We start from the raw sequence: 26,537 nt of genomic DNA, 5'->3' as shown, positions 1-26,537 counted from the left end.
ATATGCTGATGCAATAGCTCCAAACTTAACAATCATATACAACCGCTCATTGGACGAAAGATCTGTAGCTAAAGATTGGAAAGTTGCACAGATCATGACAATACTTACGAAAGGTAATAGGAGCAATGCACTGAATTGCAGTCCCATACCATTAACATTGATATGCAGCAGATTTTGGAACACACATTGTGTTCGAACATTATGAATTAGCTCAAAGAGAAAGGCCTATTGACACACAGTCAACGTGGATTTAGAAAACATTGTTCTTGCGAAACACAAGTAGCTCTTAACTCACATGAACTGTTGAGCACTATTGACAAGAGATTTCAAGTTGATTCCATATTTGTGGATTTCCAGAAGACTTTTGACACTGTACCACACAAGTGGCTTGTAGTGAAATTGTGTGCTTATGGAATATCATCTCAGTTATGTGACTGGACTCGTGATTTCCTGTCAGAGAGGTCACAGTTCGTAGTAATTGACAGAAAGTTACCAAGTAAAACAGAAGTGATGTCTGGCATTCCCCAAGGTAGTGTTATAGGCCCTCTGTGTTCCTTATCTACTTAAAGATTTAGGAGACAATCTGAGCAGCTGTCTTAGGTTGTTTGCAGATGATGCTATCATTTATCGTCTAGTAAAGTCACCAGAGGATCAAAACATATTGCAGAACGATAGAAAAAAATATCTGTATGGTGCAAAAATTGGTAATTGTCCCTAAATAATGAAGTGTGCGAGGTCCTCCACATGAGTGGTAAAAGGAATCCGTTAAATTTCAGTTACATGATAAATTGGTCAGATCTAAAGGCCATAAATTCAACTGAACACCTAGGAATTACAATTACAAACAACTGAAATTGGAAAGAACACATAGAAAATATTGTGGAGAAGGCAAACCAAAGATTGCGTTTTATTGGCAGAACAGTTAGAAAATGTAAAAGGTCTACTAAAGAGACTGCATGCACTATGCTTGTCTGTCCTCTTTTGGAGTACTGCTGCACAGTCTGGGATCCTTACGAAATAGGTTTAATGGAATACATCAAGAAAGTTCAAAGAAGAACAACAGGTTTTGTATTATCACAAAATAGGGGAGATAGTGTCTCTGACATGCTACAGGATTTGAGGTGGACATCATTAAAACAAAGACATCTCTTGTTGTGGCAGAATCTTCTCACAAAATTTCAGTCACCAATTTTCTCTTCTGAATGCAAAAAAATTTGTTGATGCCGACCCACATAGGGAGAAACGGTCATCATATTAAAATAAGGAAAATCAGAGCTGTTCGAGACTGGAATAATAGAGAATTATTGTGAAGGTGGTTTGGGCCCTTAAGCGTGATTTGCAGAGTATTGATTTAGATGTAGATGTAAAACAAGTTGTAGACATCCCTCTGTCATTTACTTCCTGTAACCCTGACTTATATAATGGACCTTTCAGTGACTGGGAAACTTTTCCGAGTTTTGACTTACCTCATTATAGGGGCCTAATCCTTGGTTAGATTCATAGTCAGGTAATTCAGCTTCTGAATGTGGCTTGCAGACTCCATCTACTTGGGGTCTTCAACCATATATGGCTGAAAGGTGTTTTACTTTTCCGGTGGAGAAATAGTGTTACCTCAGTCTTTAAGTTGGGCATAAACCCAACATCATTCTGCAGCTACTGACCCATTAGCCTCAACAAGCCCTGCAGACTGGTTGGAAGAATGGTAGCTTGACGATTCTGCCTGGTTCTCAAATCAAAGGGCCTATTGTCCCCCTGTCAAAGTAGTTTCTGTGAGGGATGACCTACAAAGGACCGTCTAGTTAGGTTGGAAATGGCACTCTAAATGCCAAGATCTTACTACAGCCTGTTTTCACCTACATAAGGCATGTGGCATCGTCCTATTTCACTTACCTTGCATGACCGATGTTGCCTACCGCCTTCTATTCATCGGTTTTTATCCCTCCAATAGTTTTGTATTATAGTTAGTACATTGCTCAGCTCCTTTAATCATCCAATTTACTGAGTTTTCTTTCCCCCTTCATGCAGGGATGTTGAACCCGTGTGTGCATTTTCCAGTTGGAATGCACCTTGAGAGACCCTGCTGGGACCTACACCCATCCTGTTTAGCATGCTGGCCATGTATTCTCTTGCATTCCTGCTTGCTCAATACCCAGACCATTAATTACTACCTATTTATTTCAAGTACCTAAAGTTTGTTGCCTCAATGGCCTTTCAGCAATCAGTTTTTCGTAGTTCTTCAGAAATATGAGAATGTTGCCTTCCATTACACTGATAGCTCTGAAATCATGGACAGGACAGGACAGGATATGCTTTTATTTCTCTCAGTAGTAAGGAAAAACATTCATTGCTAGGAACATTCTGCATCTTTGTGACAAAGCTGATAGTCATTTATAGAGCCCTGTGCTTTAAACAGACCTCCCTCAGCTGCATTTTTAATTGTATTTGCTTGATTGGTAGTCTTCAGGCTGTTGGTCGATGTTTCTTTTCTAGCTGTATGTTATGTGCTGTTCACAATCTTCTCTATGACCTATATTGCACTACCTGCTTAGTTGTCTTTCTGGGGAGGGGTGGATGATGAACTGTCAGGAAAACACACACACACACACACACACACACACACACACACACACACACAGTATTGGGATTTCAGTTTCTGGGATCTACAAAATTCCTTGCCAGTGTGGCAAGGCTTACATCAGTCAGAAGACACACACTCACAGTACACGAAAGGTACGTTGAACATGAGCGCCACACTCGCCTTTCGCAGCCCAATAAGTCAGCCATAGCTGAGCATTATATTACCACAGGAAACACTATGGATTTTTCTGCTACGAAAATATTGGTCCCAGCGAGAACTTTTTGGGATTCAGTAATTAAAGAAACTGTGGAAATACACCTAGCACAACATATTACAAATCATGACGGCAGTTTTCAACTGGAAAAGGCTTGGGACCCAGCAATCTCTCCAATTTCTTCAGAGACAAGACAGTTTATTCATAGTGACACATCTGGTGACATCTGATGTCTGGTTTTCAGCGATGCGAACGCGCATTCTGACAGAGAGCAGACGTGTAGTTTTCACCTTTATGCATGCACCTGCACACCACAGGTAGAACAGTATTTCCAGAGGACATGGAGTTCGATAGAGGACGCTACTATGGCAGGTGCCAATGCGTTTGCCCCCCAATTTTTGCTGTAAAGCTGATGCTGGGAACATGCAGTCTCCAGTGATGGACATTCAACTGAAGATGGCTGAATGGTCGCTAGCCAAAATATCGTGGCAAGAAGTCAACATGACCCAGCTGCAAAACCGAAACCTCATCGAACATTCAGTACACTGGGAAAACTTCAAGTATCACAATTACTTTCTTCATTAAACTGCATATAAGTAAAATTCATTTTAAATGAAAATACGCCACTTCCAACTTTGTCCTTTTTAGTAAATCTTTTTTCATTAAATTCCCTGATATAGGTGACTAACTAATCTCTGTTCGTTGGTATTAATACAATGTACAATGAACTGCTTGCTGCGACAGTCAGACAAACACTAAACTTTCTCATATGATTTTACGTTTTCCTGGTATAGCAAAGTCTTGACTATTTCTTGAGTATTCAGCAGGACGACACCATCCAAAAGGCATGACCTCACCAGCAATGCCTGAAGGTGGCAAGAAGTGTACGATGACACCTGGTTAAATATTCAAGAAATATTAAAGATTTTCTAAATTGGGAAAACCTAAAATCTCACACAATACTAGCTTGGTGGTGAGGAGATACAAAGCAAAATTAAGAATCTGGACACTCTTTAGAACAGAATGTAGTTTATCACATCAGAACACCAGCATCCAACCATATCACCAGAAGTGCCAGGCTGGCCGTGTTCAGGGAGAGGATCCAGTACACTCGATCCAGACTCGATGAGACTTCGACAGAATTTGTCTCACTCCACCTCAACTCCCTGCTGACTGACTGGTGGGAGTTGATAGGTGAAGTTACCTGGTCTCAAGTCAACAGAGCATGGCAGTCAGCCACCTGCTGACAAACTGCAAGATTCTGAGACACATCAACAGATGAATTAACAAAACATCCAACAGCAATGTTCATCTTATTTGTGGGCAAATGGCAGCATCACATATGAAATTTGGCGCATTTTGTCCAGCAGCTGTAAAACTTCACATTGGGCCAAGATGATGTCCTGGTGGACCCTGACATAGTATCTCTCTTTACAGGGATACCTCTAAGAGACTCCCTGGGCCTCAGAGGGGAAAAGTTTGGACTAGCACTAACAAAACTGTTTGAATTTGTGCTTACGTCAAACTACCTTCTGTCGTACAGAAATTTCTTCGAGCAAACAGTGTAGCGATAGGATACCCTTTATCATGAGTGGTGGCCAATGGGTTTATGGAGGCCATCTGAAGAAGCAGCTCTGGAATCTGCAGTCTACAAGCTGTCATGCATTTTTCACCACATAGACAGTACATTTGAAATATGATCGTATGGACTTCATCACCTACAAGTCTATCTGTAACATCTGAATTCACTGCACCACACATAAAATTCATGATGGAGATAGAAGAAAAGATAAACTTCCATTTCAGGATGTGCTCATCTAGCGAAGACCAGATAGGATGCTAGGACACAGTGTCATACCGTAAACTGGCATACGCGATTTATACTTGGATGGCTCCTGCTGTCGTGCTATTTCACAACATGGTTTCCCAAGCACAGTAGTGCACAGAGCACATGAAATCTTGGACTGTGACAGTCCAGCAGCTGGATTACAGCACTTACAAGCCGTGTTCCATACAAATGGTTAAAACTACTACCAGACATGAGCCTTAAGGCTCAAGAAGCAGAGATGACAGCCCTCCTGAGGATGAGGATAAACTGTTTGCGATGATGATTATTCCATACATCAGGAGCACATCAACAGAAATCGGAAGAATACTCCGAAGTACAATGTCAAGTTCATCAGCCAAGACGAAAGATGCACTGAGCATAAATGCCACACAGACAGCATACAGCCAACAAAGTCCGGTGTGGCAGAGCACTGCATCTATTATAGACGTATTGTGAATTACGGTAACACCAAGTTGTTCCAACAGTTGAACATATTCTGGGATTGTATTCTCAAAGAAACTGTAGAGATCAGACAAGTGACAGACTAATAAATAAAGACAGCAGCTTTCAGTTGAGCAAGGCATGGCACCAGGCTTTGAGCTTGATCAAAGCACAGTGGCAGTCTATTTGAAAATCCTCTCTCGTTGTGACAACTGAAGAAGATGAGGATGCATTGTTGCCACGCCAGCATAAATCCATGCCCAGTGCTGGCTGCTGCTCTGAGTGAAGACCCTGGATGAACTCCTGACATGCTTCCACCCACCACCGCACCAGGTCTACGCCTGGAGGCAACCGGCTGGAGGCTGTAGGAGGGGAGGAGAGGATATAAAGACAGCACCCAGCAGTAGATATCAGTCAGTATTCAGGTATGCCTGAAGATGGCAAGAAATCACCTTGACGAAATATCGCATCTTTTGGGCAATGCCACATGGCTAAGTACCTGAGAAACGGTTAACACTAAACTTTCTTTTTACATCTGTGACAGAGTTTGACTACAATGGTTAATACTTCAAATGTTTTTTATTATAGTAACTAACAGGGCTATCTTCACAATGCAGCTGCAATCTTCTCATGGTTGTTGGCCATCTATTAATAGGTGAGGATGACTCGTCTGTCTCCTTGAAGATACACACCACATCGAAAAGATAGTACCCTGATGTCATGATTCCAGTTAGCTCCACGTGAAAGAATGAAATAAATGCGTATCTGTGATTATAGTGAAACATAGTAATTGCGAACACTTCATAATATTAAAAAGTAAATATTTGTCATTGCTCAGGTGAAAGTAGCAGCAGTATTACTTGCAGCATAGGTAACCCTACATTACCAGCTTTCAAGCTGGTGGTAATTATGAACACACCGCTGATTGATTTGAATCATCTTGGCAGTTTTCGAAGTTGTATTCAAGAATCTGAGGCAGAAATGCTGAAACCCTTTATTTAACAAATAAACCTTCGACATGCCCTTCTGGAGCAATCGACACAATCCAAAAGATGATGGCTTTCTCTTCGAGATACTGATGGATGTAACAGTTATTTGAAACTAGTGCTGTGTAATGACCAGGAGTAGTTTTTGTCAGCTTATACGGGGTTAGCCTAAATGAATCATCAGGTTTGAGAGTACTGCTTATTTACAAGTATAAGGTTTACAAAGATGGGTGATAGACAAAAGGATATACTCTTAAAATTTCTTATACATTTTATTTATGTTCAGTGTGTGCACCCTTGGTCACTTGGCATACATCCAGACTGCAAATAACTTTCATCCGTGTATTCATAGCATGTTTCCCTCAATGTCTGTCACAGCAGCAGTGATGCGTACCTGCAGCGTTGTTGGCATTGGGGGTTACGTTAACTATGTCCTTAACATAACTCTACAGGAAGAAATTACATGGTGTGGGATTTGACAAGCTGGGTGCCAACAGAGAAACATAATCAGGATCGGCACACCCTCTCCAGTGATGTGGCAGTTCTCTGTTTAGAAAGGAGTGGACAGTTGTGCTCAAGTGGAGTGGAGCCCAGCTGTATTGAAATACAAAAGTCAAGCAGTCAGCAGCCAGTTGTGGGAAGAAACACAACATACCCAAGTACACAGAATCTGTCACCATTTGCTTGCTAAAGAAAAAAGGTGCTATGCCTCTTTGTTTTGGATATGGCACAAATGACATTCATTTTTGGTAAATACCTTTCCAACTCCACATGAACATGGGGCAGTTCTGTATCCCACAATCACTTATTATGATTATTCATGTTTCCTGACGGGTGGAAAGTCACCTCATTGTCGAATATCAGTGCCCCTGTAACGTCATCATCTTCCATAGCTTACTGCATTCCGGCACAAAATTCCAACCAGTTGGTATAATCATCTGGAGTCTGGTGTTGCAACAGTTGTAAACAGTAGGGTTCGAAATACAAATGCCCCTGGAAAATATTACCACCGCAAAATATTCCAGGCTGTTTTCTGTAGAATGCCCTATCAATGGCTTGTGCAGATGATTGATTTCTGTGCGCTGAGCACAAAGCTGTCTCTCTCACGCTTCCCAATTTCTCTTGAAATCTTGCTTTGAAACCCTATGAATCATTTGTCTAACCCTGTATTTGGTGCCATAATATGACTCATAGTCAGGTAAATACTCTCTTTCCCAAATATGATGTGACTTACCAAATGAAAGTGCTGGCAGGTCGACAGACACACAAACATACACACAAAATTCAAGCTTTCGCAACAAACTGTTGCCTCATCAGGAAAGAGGGAAGGAGAGGGAAAGACGAAAGGAAGTGGGTTTTAAGGGAGAGGGTGGGGAGTCATTCCAATCCCGGGAGCGGAAAGACTTACCTTAGGGGGAAAAAAGGACGGGTATACACACACACGCGCGCGCGCACACACACACACACACACACACACACACACACACACACACACACACATATCCATCCACACATATACAGACACAAGCAGACATATTTAAAGACAAAGAGTTTGGGCCAAACTCTTTGTCTTCAAATACGTCCGCCTGCGTCTGTACATGTGTGGATGGATACGCGTGTGTGTGCGAGTGCACACCTGTCCCTTTTTCCCCCCTAAGGCAAGTCCCTCCGCTCCCGGGACTGGAACGACTCCCCACCCTCTCCCCCAAAAACCCACCTCCCCTCGTCCCTCCCTCCCCCTCCCTCACCCCCGATGAGGCAACAGTCCGTTGCGAAAGCTTGAATCCCGTGTGCATGCCTGTGCCTGCCCGTGTGTCTATCGAATCAACGTGCCAGCGCCCCCGTTTGGCAAGTCACATCATCCTTGCTCCCAGATATATTTTTCCCAGGTGGAATGTTTCCCTCTATTAATGAAACATTCCACGTAGGAAAAATATATCCAAAAACAAAGATGATGCGACCCACCAGACGAAAGCGTCGGCAGGTCGACAGACACACAAACACACACACAAAATTCAAGCCTTCGCAACAAACCGCCGCCCCATCAGGAAAGAGGGAAGGAGAGGGAAAGACGAAAGGATGTGGGTTTTAAGGGAGAGGGCAAGGAGCCACCCCAATCCTGGGAGCGGAAAGACTCGCCCTAGGGGGGAAAGAGGAAAAAAGGACGGGCGCACACTCGCGCGCGCGCACACTCGCGCGCGCGCACACTCGCGCGCGCGCACACTCGCGCGCGCGCACACTCGCGCGCGCGCACACTCGCGCGCGCGCACACTCGCGCGCGCGCACACTCGCGCGCGCGCACACTCGCGCGCGCGCACACTCGCGCGCGCGCACACTCGCGCGCGCGCACACTCGCGCGCGCGCACACTCGCGCGCGCGCACACTCGCGCGCGCGCACACTCGCGCGCGCGCACACTCGCGCGCGCGCACACTCGCGCGCGCGCACACTCGCGCGCGCGCACACTCGCGCGCGCGCACACTCGCGCGCGCGCACACTCGCGCGCGCGCACACTCGCGCGCGCGCACACTCGCGCGCGCGCACACTCGCGCGCGCGCACACTCGCGCGCGCGCACACTCGCGCGCGCGCACACTCGCGCGCGCGCACACTCGTACACACACACTCGTACACACACACACACACACACACACACACACACACACACACACACACACACACACACACAAGCAGACGTATTTAAAGACAGAGTTTGGGCAGAGATGTCAGTCGAGGCAGAAGTGCAGAGGCAAAGATGTTGTTGAATGACAGGTGAGGTACGAGTGGCGGCAACTTGAAATTAGCGGAGATTGAGGCCTGGTGGATAACTGGAAGAGAGGATATATTGAAGAGCAAGTTCCCATCTCCGAAGTTCGGATAGGTTGGTGTTAGTGGGAAGTATCCAGATAACCCGGACGGTGTAACACTGTGCCAAGATGTGCTGGCCGTGCACCAAGGCATGTTTAGCCACAGGGTGATCCTCGTTACCAACACACACTGTCTGCCTGTGTCCATTCATGCGAATGGACAGTTTGTTGCTGGTCATTCCCACATAGAAAGCTTCACAGTGTACCGTATTTACTCGAATTTAAGCCGCACTCGAATCTAAGCCGCACCTGAAAAATGAGACTCGAAATCGAGGAAAAAAGTTTTCCCGAATCTAAGCCGCACCTGAAATCTGAGACTCGAAATTCAAGGGGAGAGAAAAGTTTTAGGCCGCACTTCCAAATCGAAACAAACTTGGTCCATTGTAATATTAGACACAATTTAGGTTGAATGAATGACGATACAGCTGTAGTAGTTTGGTTCGAGTCGTAAGCTTAGCAGTTAAGCTTTACCAGGTAGCCGTCATTATGCGTCAGGCGCTCCGTCCGTATTTATACGGGTACCCTTCCTTTTTCACGTGCTTCGTCTGGTTTGATTTGATTGCTTATTTTTCTTTGATCTGACAAGTGCAGTTCTCTTTGTTATAGGTGTTTCCGTCACTCAAAGCTGAAAATGCATTACTGTACTGTGTCATGCATTGTTTGTCGCATTCTGAAAATGAGGGTTTACGGCCTGTCGCCGCTCGCGGTATGCCTTGCTTTTGTGCACGCTACCGCCGCTTACAGTTAAAAAAAAAAACAAAGAGAGGAATCGTCTCATTAGCGAAACAATGGCATGAGACTGCTATTCGTTGCTACTTACACTGCTGCTTTCTTTGATAATGATCAACAAGAATCAAATAATAGACTGCGTATGGTAGAAGATGTTCTGAACGAGAATTTAGCGAAAAATTTTTCCGTTTGAAAATCTTTGCAGACGCCTCTTTAGTACATTACATTGTGCATAGAAATTAGAGTCATCTTAGATTTAAAAATCTAGTCAATTGCCGTGCTTCATTTTTGACTGTATCACTATTAGGCATAAGAATAATACGAATATAAACATGACATGGTATGTATATTCTTCCGCGTCTGCTGTTGTCTCACTCTAGTTTCGTAGTTTATTAGACGGACAGGATTTAAATGAGATAGCAGCAAACACGAAAGAATACATGGCAAAATGTTTATATTCATATTATTCTTATGGTGAAGAGAATACTGCATGTGATTCACAATTCATAAAAGTTCCTATTAGCAACCATTTCTTCTCACAGTTAGGAAAAAATTCAGAAAGCAGAGGTAGCCATATTGACAAATATCCCAAACAGTCCTGCCAGTCGGATTTTCGTAGTACATTGAAATACTGCTACGTTCGAAGAGGAACAATACAGAATTTGTATTTACTTCGTTGGATAATGTATGAAAATGCAGTGGTCGAAACTCGGGGCGGAGAAAAAAAAGCTCGTCTTCCACCTTTTTTTTATTTATTTACTGACGCAGAGGTTTTGGTGCCAGTATTTGTCTTTGTGCCTGCGAAGCATGCCTGCGTAGCGCTACATATATTCGACGACAGAAGTTAGTTGTGGCGGCACCTACCAACATTTTTCAGAACTTCCGCTTACTTTGCACTCGATTCTAAGCCGCAGGCAGTTTTTTGGACTACAAAAACCGGAAAAAAAGTGCGGCTTAAATTCCAGTAAATACGGTAGGTAGGTCAGCAGGTAAATCACGTGGGTGCTTTCACACGTGGCTCTGCCTTTGATCCTGTAAACCCTCCGGGTTACAGGACTGGAGTAGGTGGTGGTGGGAGGGTGCATGGGACAGGTTTTACACCGGGGGCGATTACAAGGGTAGGAGCCAGAGGGTAGGGAAGGTGGTTTGGGGATTTCATAGGGATGAACTAAGAGGTTACGAATGTTAGGTGGACGGCGGAAAGACACTCTTGGTGGAGTGGGGAGGATTTCATGAAGGATGGATCTCATTTCAGGGCAGGATTTGAGGAAGTCGTATCCCTGCTGGAGAGCCACATTCAGAGTCTGATCCAGTCCCGGAAAGTATCCTGTCACAAGTGGGGCACTTTTGGGGTTCTTCTGTGGGAGGTTCTGGGTTTGAGGGGATGAGGAAGTGGCTCTGGTTATTTGCTTCTGTATCAGGTCGGGAGGGTAGTTGCGGGATGCGAAAGCTGTTTTCAGGTTGTTGGTGTAATGGTTCAGGGCTGCCGGACTGGAGCAGATTTGTTTACCACGAAGACCTAGGCTGTAGGGAAGGGTCCGTTTGATGTGGAATGGGTGGCAGCTGTCATAATGGAGGTACTGTTGTTTGTTGGTGGGTTAGATGTGGACGGACGTGTGAAGCTGGCCATTGGAAAGGTGGAGGTCAACGTCAAGGAAAGTGGCATGGGATTTGGAGTAGGACCAGGTGAATCTGATGGAACCAAAGGAGTTGAGGTTGGAGAGGAAATTCTGGAGTTCTTCTTCACTGTGGGTCCAGATCATGAAGATATCATCAATAAATCTGCACCAAACTTTGGGTTGGCAGGCTTGGGTAACCAAGAAGACTTCCTCTAAGCAACCCGGCAACTGTCAAAAATATTTTTTTTTTCCTAATTTAACAATAAAATTAATTTACAAAAATTTAATTGGACAATTCTGACATGCTTTTAGAAACCACATGTCCAAAAGGATATTCAGGGAAAAAACTGTCAGCGTACCATTTTTTGTTTAAAAACTGCAGCAAATTTTCAAATTTTCACAGTTTGCTTTGAAGTAATGCATTGCATCAATCTTTTAGCAAATTCTACCAACAGAATGTATATAAAGCATTAAAAATTGGCTAAAGTTCATGATATTAGATACAAAAGCAGTACACAAAATCTCAGTTGACAATTAGATAATGGTTGTCATGGCTGGATGACTTGACATGGAATGACCCTGACAGCAGAGTGGGAAAACAGTAGCTCAACAGTCTGATTTGCGCACTGTGCAGCTAGCTTACTATGTTCAGACACCAGTATATAACATAGATACTGCAATGTGTGATCCACAGTGCTACTACTTAATAATTTTTTTCCTCCAGGCTCGAGAATGAACTTTCCCCATGTAGTCGTGCGCTGTTAAGCCATCAAGTAGTAGTATGTGGCTCTGTGAAGGTTCAAATCAATTGAGGACTTGAAAGTATTTTAGTTATCGAAGAGTTCCTGAGGTGTGCTTGACAAAATAACTTAAAATACAGTAATAAGTCCATATAATCAACAATGTTTTATGGAGATTCAGTGGGAAGTACATAACATAGAATGAAACAATTGGCTAGTGGTATTCATATACGAGGTCTGTTCAAAAAATTCCAGAACACTCATAATTACCTGTCAGTTATGTGTTGGAGCAAAATGCGATTGGCATCCCTGCACAGGCTTGTGTTCAATGTTTAACTGCTGGAGTTTCATTTTTGTATGTCTATTAGTTATTGTTCAGTGCTATTTTGAGTAGATTGTTGCATTGCACAGTTTGCAAATTTTGAGATGGCAGAGTTAGAGGAGCAATGTGTCTGCATTAAATTTCGTGTGAAACCCAAGAAACCTTTACAGAGGCATACCAAATGATGCAGGAAGCCTACGGTGATGAGTGCTTAAGCCGTACTCTGTTACAAATGGTTCACACGGTTTAAAAATGGCTGGACGGAAGTAAGAGGTGACGCTCATTCAGGACGCCCTTTGACATCTATGGACAACACTCACATCAGGAACATCAGTTAAATTGTGCATGCCAATTGAAGACTGACTGACTGTGAGGTTGCAGAAGAATGTAACATCTTAGTTCTATCATGTCAAGAAAAACTGACACAGCATCTTGGAATGCATTGTGTTGTCCTATGGCTCATGAGCCAAGACCAGAAAGACCTTCACCTCACAATCTGTGAAGAGCTTTTTTGGGCGAATGAGAACAAGATGTTCGTGAAGGGGGGGTAGAATGTCAAATGGGCCGACCTGGAGTAGGAGAGGCACCACAGATATTTTAATTTCCACTGTCTATACTTTTACAAATAAATTCATAAAACTGTCAGCAAGACTAGGAAGGATTCAGGATTCACACTCATAGCAGTGGAAGTTCAAAAACATACCAAAATAAATTTGTTTTACCTGTGAAATTTTGGCATTTTTTCACTTACTATTGGCTGTATTTGTTGCTATAGGTGCACTTTTCTTCATAAGTAAGAGAGATACTTCGATGAATTTTGCACAGCATACAAACCATACTTAAAGGTGCATGAAACTTTAGAATTTATTTAATTTATGAGGAAATGAATGAGCTGTTACATTTTAAACTTCATGTTTAGAAAAAAAACTTAAATTTTATAGTTAATTATCTCAATTTTTACCACAGTTTTTAATAGAGTTGGAAAATTCTAGAGTTTAGCATTGAGGAGTTAGTGCTCAATCAGCGTACCAAGTTTGAAAGTAATAGGATATTTATTTTTGATGTTACATGTACTTAAGCACAGAAATTTGTGTTTTGCATAAAGTGGCTGTTAAAAGTATCTGCTTGTATTTGGCATTCTTTTAGAACTGTCCAGCACCATGAGCAGGTTCTTTTTCATTTTTTAAATCAGTTTTCTTTCTTTTCATGTTTGTTTGATGCACCCTTCTTGATTATCATCATCTCCAAAAATGATATATCTGCTTTCACTACAAGCTGTCTGCCTATTGCATACAAAGCTTTGATGCAGTTCACTACGGGCTTAATTCTCATTTTCTCTAAAACATATTTCCTGCTTTGCACACCATCATTAAAACATGAAACTGCATCATAAACACTAATAGCAAGTCCATTTCTTCCCACAAAAATGATTATGGTGATCTCTCCCTTATATATTGGTTAAAACTTTCATTTGGGTTTTGGGTACCGCCGTGAAGACATTTCTTTTACAAGTTTTCGTTTGTGAGGTCCCTGAATATAGGTTTGATGGCTTCCATTGCAGCAGATGGTAGAGAATTCCTGTGATGATATTCTTCACCACCAGCAATTGACCTTTGGTAGCCACACCGTGATTCACTTTCTTTTGGGCACAAGTTGTGTATAGGGCTATTGTCCATAGATATTTTGTGGAAGCTTAAGGCCCGAACTGCTTGCTTCATGTTTTTCAAGTCCCCTGTCTTCCTTCTTATTGCCAAACCAAATGAAAATCGTTTGGAAAGTCACAACACCACACTGCAGGCCTTTCAAAAGAGAGAGCAAACAAAATCATTGATCAAAACAATGCATGTCGATAGCAGCAGAGAAAGTATTGATATCAGTAGTCCTTTGTTTCACGTTTGACAATCTCTGTTGCAAATATAAACATTCGAATTCTAGAGAGCGAAATACTTATGTATGACAGAATAATGCTGTGCAGAGGTGTGTGGTGCTGCATCTTGGGACACTTAAAAGACCAAATAACATGCCTTATAATCTCAAATATATATGTTTTATACATCAAACTATTCAGGAAGATGTGCACTACAAAATCTACATCTACATCTACATTGATACTTCGCAAGCCACCCAACGGTGTGTGGCGGAGGGCACTTTACGTGCCACTGTCATTACCTCCCTTTCCTGTTCCAGTCGCGTATGGTTCGCGGGAAGAACGACTGTCTGAAAGCCTCCGTGCATGCTCTAATCTCTCTAATTTTACATTCGTGATCTCCTCGGGAGGTATAAGTAGGGGGAAGCAATATATTCGATACCTTATCCAGAAACGCACCCTCTCGAAACCTGGCGAGCAAGCTACACCGCGATGGAGAGCGCCTCTCTTGCAGAGTCTGCCACTTGAGTTTATTAAACATCTCCGTAACGCTATCACGGTTACCAAATAACCCTGTGACGAAACGCGCCGCTCTTCTTTGGATCTTCTCTATCTCCTCCGTCAGACCGATCTGGTACGGATCCCACACTGATGAGCAATACTCAAGTATAGGTCGAACGAGTGTTTTGTAAGCCACCTCCTTTGTTGATGGACTACATTTTCTAAGCACTCTCCCAATGAATCTCAACCTGGTACCCGCCTTACCAACAATTAATTTTATATGATCATTCCACTTCAAATCGTTCCGCACGCATACTCCCAGATATTTTACAGAAGTAACTACTACCAGTGTTTGTTCCGCTATCATATAATCATACAATAAAGGATCCTTCTTTCTATGTATTCGCAATACATTACATTTGTCTATGTTAAGGGTCAGTTGCCACTCCCTGCACCAAGTGCCTATCCGCTGCAGATCTTCCTGCATTTCGCTACAATTTTCTAATGCTGCAACTTCTCTGTATACTACAGCATCATCTGCGAAAAGCCGCATGGAACTTCCGACACTATCTACTAAGTCATTTATATATATTGTGAAAAGCAATGGTCCCATAACACTCTTTGTGGCACGCCAGAGGTTACTTTAACGTCTGTAGACGTCTCTCCATTGATAACAACATGCTGTGTTCTGTTTGCTAAAAACTCTTCAATCCAGCCACACAGCTGGTCTGATATTCCGTAGGCTCTTACTTTGTGTATCAGGCGACAGTGCGGAACTGTATCGAACGCCTTGCGGAAGTCAAGAAAAATAGCATCTACCTGGGAGCCTGTATCTAATATTTTCTGGGTCTCATGAACAAATAAGGCGAGTTGGGTGTCACACGATCGCTGTTTCCGGAATCCATGTTGATTCCTACATAGTAGATTCTGGGTTTCCAGAAATGACATGATACGCGAGCAAAAAACATGTTCTAAAATTCTACAAGAGATCGACATAAGAGATATAGGTCTATAGTTTTGCGCATCTGCTTGACGACCCTTCTTGAAGACTGGGACTATCTGTGCTCTCTTCCAATCATTTGGAACCCTCCGTTCCTCTAGAGACTTGCGGTACACGGCTGTTAGAAGGGGGGCAAGTTCTTTCGCGTACTCTGTGTAGAATCGAATTGGTATCCCGTCAGGTCCAGTGGACTTTCCTCTATTGAGTGATTCCAGTTGCTTTTCTATTCCTTGGACACTTATTTCGATGTCAGCCATTTTTTCGTTTGTGCGAGGATTTAGAGAAGGAACTGCAGTGCGGTCTTCCGCTGTGAAACAGCTTTGGAAAAAGGTGTTTAGTATTTCAGCTTTACGCGTGTCATCCTCTGTTTCAATGCCATCATCATCCCGTAGTGTCTGGATATGCTGTTTCGAGCCACTTACTGATTTAACGTAAGACCAGAACTTCCTAGGATGTTCTGTCAAGTCGGTACATAGAATTTCACTTTCGAATTCAATGAACGCTTCACGCATAGCCCTCCTTACGCTAACTTGGACATCGTTTAGCTTCTGTTTGTCTGAGAGGTTTTGGCTGCGTTTAAACTTGGAGTGGAGCTCTCTTTGCTTTCGCAGTAGTTTCCTAACTTTGTTGTTGTACCACGGTGGGTTTTTCCCGTCCCTCACAGTTTTACTCGGCATGTACCTGTCTAAAACGCATTTTACGATTGCCTTGAACTTTCTCCATAAACACTCAACATTGTCAGTGTCAGAACAGAAATTTTCGTTTTGATCTGTTAGGTAGTCTGAAATCTGCCTTCTATTACTCTTGCTAAACAGATAAACCTTCCTCCCTTTTTTTATATTCCTATTACCTTCCATATTCAGGGATGCTGCAATGGCCTTGTGATAACTGATTCCTTGTTCAGCACTTACAGAGTCAAAAAGTTCAGGTCTGTTTGTTATCAGTAGGTCTAAGATGTTATCTCCACGAGTCGGTTCTCTGTTTAATTGCTCGAGGTAATTTTCGGATAGTGCACTCAGTATAATGTCACTCGATGCTCTGTCCCTACCACCCGTCCTAAACATCTGAGTGTCCCAGTCTATATCTGGTAAATTGAAATCTCCACCTAAGACTATAACATGCTGAGAAAATTTATGTGAAATGTATTCCAAATTTTCTCTCCGTTGTTCTGCCACTAATGCTGCTGAGTCGGGAGGTCGGTAAAAGGAGCCAATTATTAACCTAGCTTGGTTGTTGAGTGTAACCTCCACCCATAATAATTCACAGGAACTATCCACTTCTACTTCACTACAGGATAAACTACTACTAACAGCGACGAACACTCCACCACCGGTTGCATGCAATCTATCCTTTCTAAACACCGTCTGTACCTTTGTAAAAATTTTGGCAGAATTTATCTCTGGCTTAAGCCAGCTTTCTGTACCTATAACGATTTCAGCTTCGGTGCTTCCTATCAGCGCTTGAAGTTCCGGTACTTTACCAACGCAGCTTCGACAGTTGACAATTACAATACCGATTGCTGGTTGGTCCCTGCATGTCCTGACTTTGCCCCGCACCCGTTGAGGCTGTTGCCCTTTCTGTACTTGCCCAAGGCCATCTAACCTAAAAAACCGCCCAGCCCACGCCACACAACCCCTGCTAGCCGTGTAGCCGCATGTTGCGTGTAGTGGACTCCTGACCTATCCAGCGGAACCCGAAACCCCACCACCCTATGGCGCAAGTCGAGGAATCTGCAGCCCACACGGTCGCAGAACCGTCTCAGCCTCTGATTCAGACCCTCCACTCGGCTCTGTACCAAAGGTCCGCAGTCAGTCCTGTCGACGATGCTGCAGATGGTGAGCTCTGCTTTCATCCCGCTAGCGAGACTGGCAGTCTTCACCAAATCAGAAAGCCGCCGGAAGCCAGAGAGGATTTTCTCCGATCCATGTCGACACACATCATTGGTGCCGACATGAGCGACCACCTGCAGATGGGTGCACCCTGTACCCTTCATGGCATCCGGAAGGACCCTTTCCACATCTGGAATGACTCTCCTCGGTATGCACACGGAGTGCACATTGGTTTTCTTCCCCTCTCTTGCTGCCATATCCCTAAGGGTTCCCATTATGCGCCTGACGTTGGAGCTCCCAACTACCAGTAAGCCCACCCTCTGGAACTGCCCGGATCTTGCAGACTGAGGGGCAACCTCTGGAACAGGACAAGCAGCCATGTCAGGCCGAAGATCAGTATCAGCCTGAGACAGAGCCTGAAACCGGTTCGTCAGACAAACTGGAGAGGCTTTCCGTTCAGCCCTCCGGAATGTCTTTCGCCCCCTGCCACACCTTGAAACGACCTCCCACTCTACCACAGGTGAGGGATCAGCCTCAATGCGGGCAGTATCCCGGGCAACCACAGTCGTAGTCCGATCAGGGGATGCGTGGGACGAGCTGGCCGTCCCCGAAAAACCCCCATCCAGACCCCCACAGTGATGCCCATTGGCAACAGCCTCAAGCTGTGTGACCGAAGCCAACACTGCCTGAAGCTGGGAGCGAAGGGATGCCAACTCAGCCTGCATCCGAACAAAGCAGTTGCAGTCCCTATCCATGCTAAAAACTGTTTTGCAAAGAACGTCTGAACTAATCTACAGAGAGCGCAAACAAATCGACAAAATTTAAACTGTTATTAAAATACAAGATTGCCTAGTAAATGCAGTAATGCTGCTACTTGCGCACTGCTGACACTGCTCGGCGGCGGAAGGAGACTAAGCGAAATTACACTATTCAGGTACTAAAACGCGATGCTACACTCTCAAATACTATAATACGCCCGAAATTTATGAATTAAACAATGCAAGTACCAAAAACACGCAAAGAAATTAAGAATTAAACTATGTAACAAACGAGTGAGCTAGGAGTATACGACTTGGTGCTCAGCTGCTTATCCAACGGCGGCAGGGAGCACACTGACTGTGACCAACCGACACTGGCCGTTCAAAACAAAAACAGTAGACAGACTACGCAAATTACACTATTCAGGTACTAAAACGCGATGCTACAACTCTCAAATACTATAATACGCCCGAAATTTATGAATTAAACAATGCAAGTACCAAAAACACGCAAAGAAATTAAGAATTAAACTATGTAACAAACTAGTGAGCTAGGAGTATACGACTTGCTGCTCAGCTGCTTATCCAACGGCGGCAGGCATATTTTGGAAAAATGAGATTTTTTTACCTCCTATCCCCCTTAAGAGAATCGTAAATGATGATGGGATGCGAGTCTACGGTTATACTGTTGAGACCAAGGTTCAGTCTTCATAATGGGTCATGAAAATTTCTCCAAAAAAAAAAAAAGGAGTTCGTCGGGTCGGGTTGGGCCATATGTCAAAGTCACAATGATGGTTTTCTTTGAGTTTGAAGGGGTAGTTCATCATGAATCCATGCCACAGGGACAAATTGTTAATTGATGGTACTATTGGGAAGTGTTCAAATGCCTGCGAGAAAATGTGTGAAGAAAATGGCTGTAAATGTGGCTAGACAATTCATGGCTCTTGCATCATGAGAATGCACCCGCACATTCGTCTCTGTTGGTGCATGACGATTGCATAAAACATGAAATCACTGTGCTGCCTTACCATTGTACTCTCCAGACGTGGGCCTTGTGGACTTCATTTGTTTCCAAAGTTGAAATTCCTGTTGAAAGGATGAAGATTTGCAATGCTAGGTGAGATAAAAGAAAATTCACAGATGGGGCTTCATGTGATCCTGCAAGAGGCACTACAAGACTGCCTCTGGAAGTGGAAATGGCATTGGGAGTGATCTATCAATTTTGGAGGAGAGTATTTCTAAGGAGACCATGCACAATAAGTAAAAAGTAAGCGTAGAAAAATTTTGTGGACAAAACTATGGATTTTTTTTGGACAGATCCCATAATTACACAAGAACGTAATCCATAGCTGGTAGATTACTTCAGTGCATTAATATTTAGCAGTAGTAATTGACTCTATATACTGCATGGGGGTAGAAACTGTTTGAATTTGATAAAGATTTACTTTTCCTCCAAAATCATTGGATTTTTTGAAGTGCTCTGAACTGAAACTACTTTCCATTAATCATAATAAAATAGATAGTAGAATTCTAGATGTTTACGTCTGATGAAGTAATATCCCTAGCGAATACAGCATTTTTAACTACTGTGACAAGTTCCAGTGTTTGATAACTGGGTTTCAGTTCAGAGGGAGAGTTAGGTTAAAATTGAAAGTTACTATTTATTATTAATCGTGTACAGGGGCTGGTGACTTCTTTAAGATACCTTGGAATAATAGAGGCAGTGTGAAATAACATTGTGGTGCTTGTTGGCATATTTTGTAGGTTCCCGTTTTTTCAGATTTTATCATCAAGCCATATTACCTGCAGAGTATCCGGATAGCCACCTGTTGATGTGTTATCAGTGCACTGTTCCTTTATTGAACTGAGATAATTGTCACCTAGTTGATAACTTTTTTTCCAATCTTAAATGTTGATGCAGAATGAAAGCAAGCTACTAGGCATTGTATCTGCTAGTCTGTGAAATCCATTTTAATCTTTTCTCAGTGAGGAAGTCTCCAGTAACCACTGCATAGTTTCTATAGATAGAAAATTAAACAAAGTCCATTGGGAATTGTAATGTGCTCCCCTCCCTCATTGTGTTTGAATGGAATAGTAATAACCTCAGAACCCGTCACATTATAATTACTGTATCTTCCTTAATGTGATATTTACATTCTGAGAGATGACATGTTAGTGCAGTGTACCCAACAGTTTTGCCTCAATCCTAAAAGTAATGAGTGGTGTTGTTTTTCAGACTGGTCCTATTGTGAAGCTGTGCATGGGAATTGAACCTGCATTTTATGTGGACTCGGGCCCACCAACTTTTGCATTCAATCCTTGTGGGCATATGGCCACTGAGAAAACAGTCAAGTATGTATTTTAGTCTTACATTAGATTCCATTGAATTATATTGCTTCACATTGTAGCAACAGTATTAATGAGTTGTAACCTCATGTGCACATATGCTCTTAACATCTATGGAGTTGTGAATGTAAATTTCCAAAGAACAGAAGATGCTTCTAAAGCTCTTTTGCTATCAGTTTTGATGTATTTATTCTCCTTAAACCTATACATACATTTGATAACCATGTATTACAAATCTGGTTATGCACTTTTACCAGTGACATAAAAATATTACATGTGGTCACTCAAGCACTTTCTTTTCATGGATATGTTGTCTGTATGTCTTAATTGGTAGGTACTAACTTCCTATGAAAAGGAAAACACACTTGAGAGAACCATAGGATTAAAGTGAGATAGAATGGATGGCCAGTACTTATCTTTAGGAGATGAAATTCCAGTACTACCTATAAATACATGTAAAGCAGAAAAATGTTACCTAGCTTTCAGAACTGTTAGTGCTTTCTTTAGAAAGGAAAGCAGAAGGGAATGTAGGGAAGGAGTGAAGGTCAGTCAGCTCGCATGTTAGGGCAGTTTGACATTCCTGAATTGGAACAGGTGAAACTCACCCACCACCAAGGCTTAGACTACCTTCATCTCGAACTGAATTGATGAACATCTTTCTCAGAATGTTTCCTACCTCTTCCCAGTATTATTCTGATGCCCACTTAACCACTGATTTGGGTCTTTCTTTATGCCATGGAAAGATCAGTGCACCATAAATAACAGTGAATATATAAAAAAAAATCTACTCACCAAGCGGCAGCAGGAGAAAATTCATATAATAAAATTGCTTGGAACAATAAAAATATTCAAAACATTTCACCAATGTAATGGTAGGTATGTTTTACAGCTTACCTTTTGTGAAAATTTCACTTTTATGGTGTGAAGAAACAGGTTGCTACTGTCTTCACTATATGTGATTCTTGAAGTCTACCAGGCATACTGAATATTCTATGAGATTTCGGCACTGGAGCCAGATCATGTTGACTTCTTACCACAATATTTTGGCTGGCAAACATTCAGCCATCTGCAGGTGTCCGTTGCTCATGATGGACACATGAAGATGGCTGAATGGTTACCAGCAGGAATATTGTGGCAAGTCAACATGATCTGGCTGCAGTCCCAAAACCTTGTAGAGTAGAACAAGATTCATATTACTGACACTGAAACACACAAGTGTGTTTATATTGCTCATTTTCACTCTATTACATTCTGTGCTATCATTTCTGTAGCAACCCTGTGATTTTATAGAGCATTTTTAGCCCAGAAGAGAGTAATCTGAATGATCAGAGAGTAGTCTAAATGATCCGTAGTGGTAGTTTGCAGACAGTGTGTAGACCATTGTCAAAGCATCTCAGAATTCTAACACTGCCAAATAATTACGTATACTCCTGCTAATGAATTTAGTAATTCAAAAGGAACTTCATCTGCCACTCAGTAAATTACCAGTTTCTTAAACAGTGGATAGAAAAATGTGAACTATTCTGTATGTCCCATTGTTACTATATTTCCAGTACAATTGGAAAAAATGTCTGATTTTTATTTGCTCCCATTTGATAACCCATAGATTTTCAAATAGACTACTCACACACACACACACACACACACACACACACACACACACTTATTGATAGCTCATTGTGGTAATGATTTAAACTGAAAATTAGTTTGTATTTCTTTGTGTAGGTACTGGGCATCAGTTCTCATACCACATGGGACAAACAGTTTTGAAGCTGTATGTCCTTTCTGTGCAACACTTCTGGCTGGACAACCAGGATATGTACGCCTTATTTTTCAGGACAATGTTGATTGAAAAGTGCAGCTTAGAGATATTTCAGTTGCCAAAATGAACAAAGTGGCCTTCTGGATCCAAGAGGCTTGTCTGTATTGTTAAAAAAAAAAGTGTATGTGAAGACACTGTGGTTTTCAAAGAATTTTTATTTATATTTTATTTGTTTTAGCCCCAAATGAGTGATTTTTAAACTTTTGAGTTTTCTGCTGGAAAGTGACTGGATTAAAAACTGTCAAACCATTGTAACTGAAAAACAGTTGTCAGGTGTCTCGTGCATAGTCAAATCGACAGTAATTATTATTAGGTGAAAATGAAGATTATTTATAATTACTGCATTACTTGTAAGTTATCAACTGCTCACTGCATTAACTCACAAACTGTGCATATATTACTCCATTAATACTCAATCTGGAGCAGCCTTGGCTCTAATGGGACTGAAAGTAATATGTACAGGTGAGCAGTTAAAAACTAAATCAGTGAGTCTCAAAATAGTGTGTGAAACTGAAATGCTGCCCAAGAGATAACTGGATTGTGTATAGATATTTTGTGTCACCACACAAACTATGCAGTGTGTGTCCAAATATCCTGAAATGTGCTGTTAAGTTTGATAACTGCCGTTTGAAACGAATGGTGGTGTTCCAGCTAATATGTTCAATCATGTCACTGAAATTGTATACACATTTGAGTTGCTGTTCAGACCAACATGGCCTGTTTGGTGAAACTAGTTTGTCTTAATCTCATTTTTTTAAATTGTATGTGTGTGAACAATTATATCTTGTAAATTTTTATTGTATCTGTGTTACATTATTGTGTTGAGCATTATTTTAAAATGCTGCTTTGAAAGAATTGATCTATTGATATTCAGTTATAATTACCAGCTTTACTTCGTTCATGAATCATAATGATGTAGACTGTTATCACTTGTGTGATATTTTGTACCAAAAAAAAAAGCAAAAAACACTGGAATGTCTCAGGCAGGCTGAACATATACAAATAATTAATGGCTGTAATTAGATAAGTGTGTGTGGGTCTATGAATATTTTCAGTTGAAGTATGGTAAGTTTGAACAAGCAAGGTGTAAACTATTTATTGATTTCCACAGTGTGTTGGAGCCACTTTCAAATCAGTTTAACTTGTCACAAGTTCTCTACAGTCCTTCCTTAATATTTTTTTATAAGTGCCTCCCCCCACTCCATAATCAATATTCACTTAGTCTTAGTTGACCCCGCAGTTTTACAAGCAAATTGTTACAGTATTTTTTGTATACAACTGGTGCATAAACAGTGTAAGAGTTCAAGGCATGAAGTTGGACACTCATTTCTTTTAAAAAGTTGAAGAACATTCAGCGTGGAAAAAGCAACTGTTTATGTAGTGTAGTAGAAGCAGTATGAGAGAGTATTGTCTGGGTCCATTATAATATTCCTCCTTGTAGAGATTCGGTATTATTGGATGAATTACACTGTAAAATTGTTTGGTTGTTTAAATTCTGTCAGTAAGATAGGTACGACTTTCCAGAACTAACAGTATTTTTTCTAATAATACCAAAATAAGACATCACAATCAATTTAGGGACTCTATTTGAAATATAACACATACAACAACACAAGTTTTAAATAAACATCTGTGTAAAATATAAAACTATCTTTTTTACGTTTTGGGAGGAAGCTGGAAAAAACTGGTAACAAATTACATTCCTGCAATTTGATTGTTTAGGTGAGTGTTAATGGAACTGACATTGTTAAGTTGCAGAAAAAATACTGGGTAGACAGATTACAGAATTCAGCTCTTGTGTTTTGATTCTCAATAAAATTGTACAGGTCACCCAAGTCACTTTTAAACAAGTCGATAAAGTCTTAATGACTCATGCTGGAAAGATGTCAATTAAATTTTCAGAACAATCATTCCCATTTCTAAGTTAGTTCAATAAACTTATATCATCTGCTCGAAAGGTGGATGAATCTAAGTGATTTGCTGCTTTTGGAGTATCATTGGAAATCTGTATACTTCAAAATGTGAGGACTTGTCAACATAAATTCGATTAAGATGTTATTTTTGCTCCAGTGATATAGTTCACTGCGTATGGTTATTTCATAGTTACCTCCAACAGTTTTATTGGATCCGTAGCTTCAAATATTACTCAGTTATTTAGGTGCTATGCAAAAAAAAAGCAAATTTTTGTACTAAACTAATTAAATTGCAGGTGACAGGAGATACTGCCTGAGAAGCAGAAAACTTTCGTAATGTTACACAGTTTTTTAGTAACTTGCCGTTGTAGTCTTGGGGGTCATCATAGCTGAATGCCAACCGAAGGGTCCCAGGTTTGATTCCCAGCTGGATCAGAGATTTTGTCTGCTCAGGGACTGGATGTTGTGTTGTCCTCGTCATTATTTTATCACCACCAATGTGCAAGTTGCCTTAATCGCATCCCATAAAAGACTTTTACCCCAGTGGCGAGCCGCCACACGACAGAGAGTGAGTGCCTTTTAGTGGGTACGCAACCATTGATGAAATTTTCTTTCTGGGTTGCATTTTCTTGTATAGAAAGGTTGTCTCCTCTTTCCATATAATTATTCTGTGTTGTAGCTTTTGTCATATTGCAAAACATGTTTCCTACTAATAGTGCATTTCAGTGTGTGTGATTGTCAGACTAGTGGCACATATCAATACAAAATATCTTGTATACATGCAGTCAGTGCTAATACAAATGCTTTGTACTTAAGTTTAAACAATGAAAACTCCAACTTGGCATATTAGCAAAAGGATAGATTCCTACTCACTGTAAAGATGACCCATGGAATTGCAGACAGACACAACAAAAAGAATGATTCTGGAGGTAGCAGTTGTGTGTGTGTGTGTGTGTGTGTGTGTGTGTGTGTGTGTGTGTGTGTGTGTGTGTGTGTGTGTGTGAAATTACTTCAAGCATTTTAAATAAAACAAACATTATTAATATTCAACATCTTTATTTCTCTGCCACTGGAGGGCTCCAAATGGTAGCCTGTAACATGGTAGCCTGTAACTATGTCTCAGTGCTTGATAAACGGTGTGACGTAATTGATTTTACAATTTGAACAGTTCTTCCACATGTAGAGCACCCACTCCTTCAGCAGTGCCAACCCACACGAGTGCTGTGATCTACAACAATCGGACATCTTGGGTTCACAGTCAGGATCATCCCATGTTGACCCAATCAGATTTTCATCTGTTTCCAAAACTTAAAGAACATATTTGAAGACTTCATTATGATAGTGAAGATGCGGTGCAAGCAGAGGTGGTGATGTGGCTCCATCAACATAGTGAAACATTCTACTTTGACTCTATCAACACGTGTCTCTCTCTCTCTCTTGGGGAGAAATGTGTTCATCGCCAGGGTGGCTGTCTTGAGAAATATTATTTGAAAAGCTTAGAGTTTCTACATAAAAATACTTGGAAGCATTACTTTTGAGCATTCCCTTGTATTATTGCAGAGGATTTTTTTCCCCCAGACAATGTTAATTTTGTTCTTTGACATATGCAGTGAACCAGTATAGTGTGTAAGGTAACTTATTTATGTGAATCTAATGCACCTTCAAATGATCAAATGTAATGCACACCCCAATTTTAAAAATTAAAATCATGAAAAAGAGTTTATTGGCACATTCCTGGTAGGCTGAATTTATTTTACACAAAACTGGATGTATACACGAACTATAAAACAACAATAATTTTTAACTGACGGTCATTATTGAAAAAAAAGACAGCATTACTTGATTACCTATGTGACATCCAGACAAACATACTATAAATTTCAGGTATTACTCATCATTATTCACTAAAGTCGTCAGTACTGGTATCCTCGGAGGAGTCTACATCCAAAACAGATTTCATTTCCTTCTTTCTCCATCATCCTCAGTGTCGTTCCAGAACACATTATCTTCTCTGCTGTCCCGAGTACTTGAAGTACAACATTTCTTGAATGACTTTACGATCATTGGTGCTTTGATCCTTCTCAAGGCAGCCGAAATGCAGTGCGCAATATTGTAGGATGCAGTGCACTTAATTTTTTCTGTTGGGGTCAGCTCGTAGTTTGGTTCACAAAATCATTTTTG

General features: G+C 41.6%; 1 protein-coding gene across 4 annotated transcripts in view; it reads left to right on the top strand.

Moving 5' to 3' along the window:
* Positions 1–23,240, top strand: part of LOC124794874 (protein pellino) — a 451,201-nt gene extending 427,961 nt beyond the window's left edge. For all 4 annotated transcript variants that reach the window (XM_047258555.1, XM_047258553.1, XM_047258554.1 and 1 more), the window contains 2 exons: positions 20,512–20,627; positions 22,347–23,240. In XM_047258555.1, coding sequence (XP_047114511.1) covers positions 20,512–20,627; positions 22,347–22,473 — 243 coding nt within the window. In that variant the 3' untranslated portion in view covers positions 22,474–23,240. The remainder of the gene's footprint in view (positions 1–20,511; positions 20,628–22,346) is intronic.
* Positions 23,241–26,537: the final 3,297 nt, after the last annotated feature.

This window comes from Schistocerca piceifrons, chromosome 4 (assembly GCF_021461385.2).
Source record: "Schistocerca piceifrons isolate TAMUIC-IGC-003096 chromosome 4, iqSchPice1.1, whole genome shotgun sequence".
NCBI classification, from domain to species: Eukaryota; Metazoa; Arthropoda; class Insecta; order Orthoptera; family Acrididae; genus Schistocerca; species Schistocerca piceifrons.
This window is presented reverse-complemented; position numbering and strand designations above follow the sequence as displayed.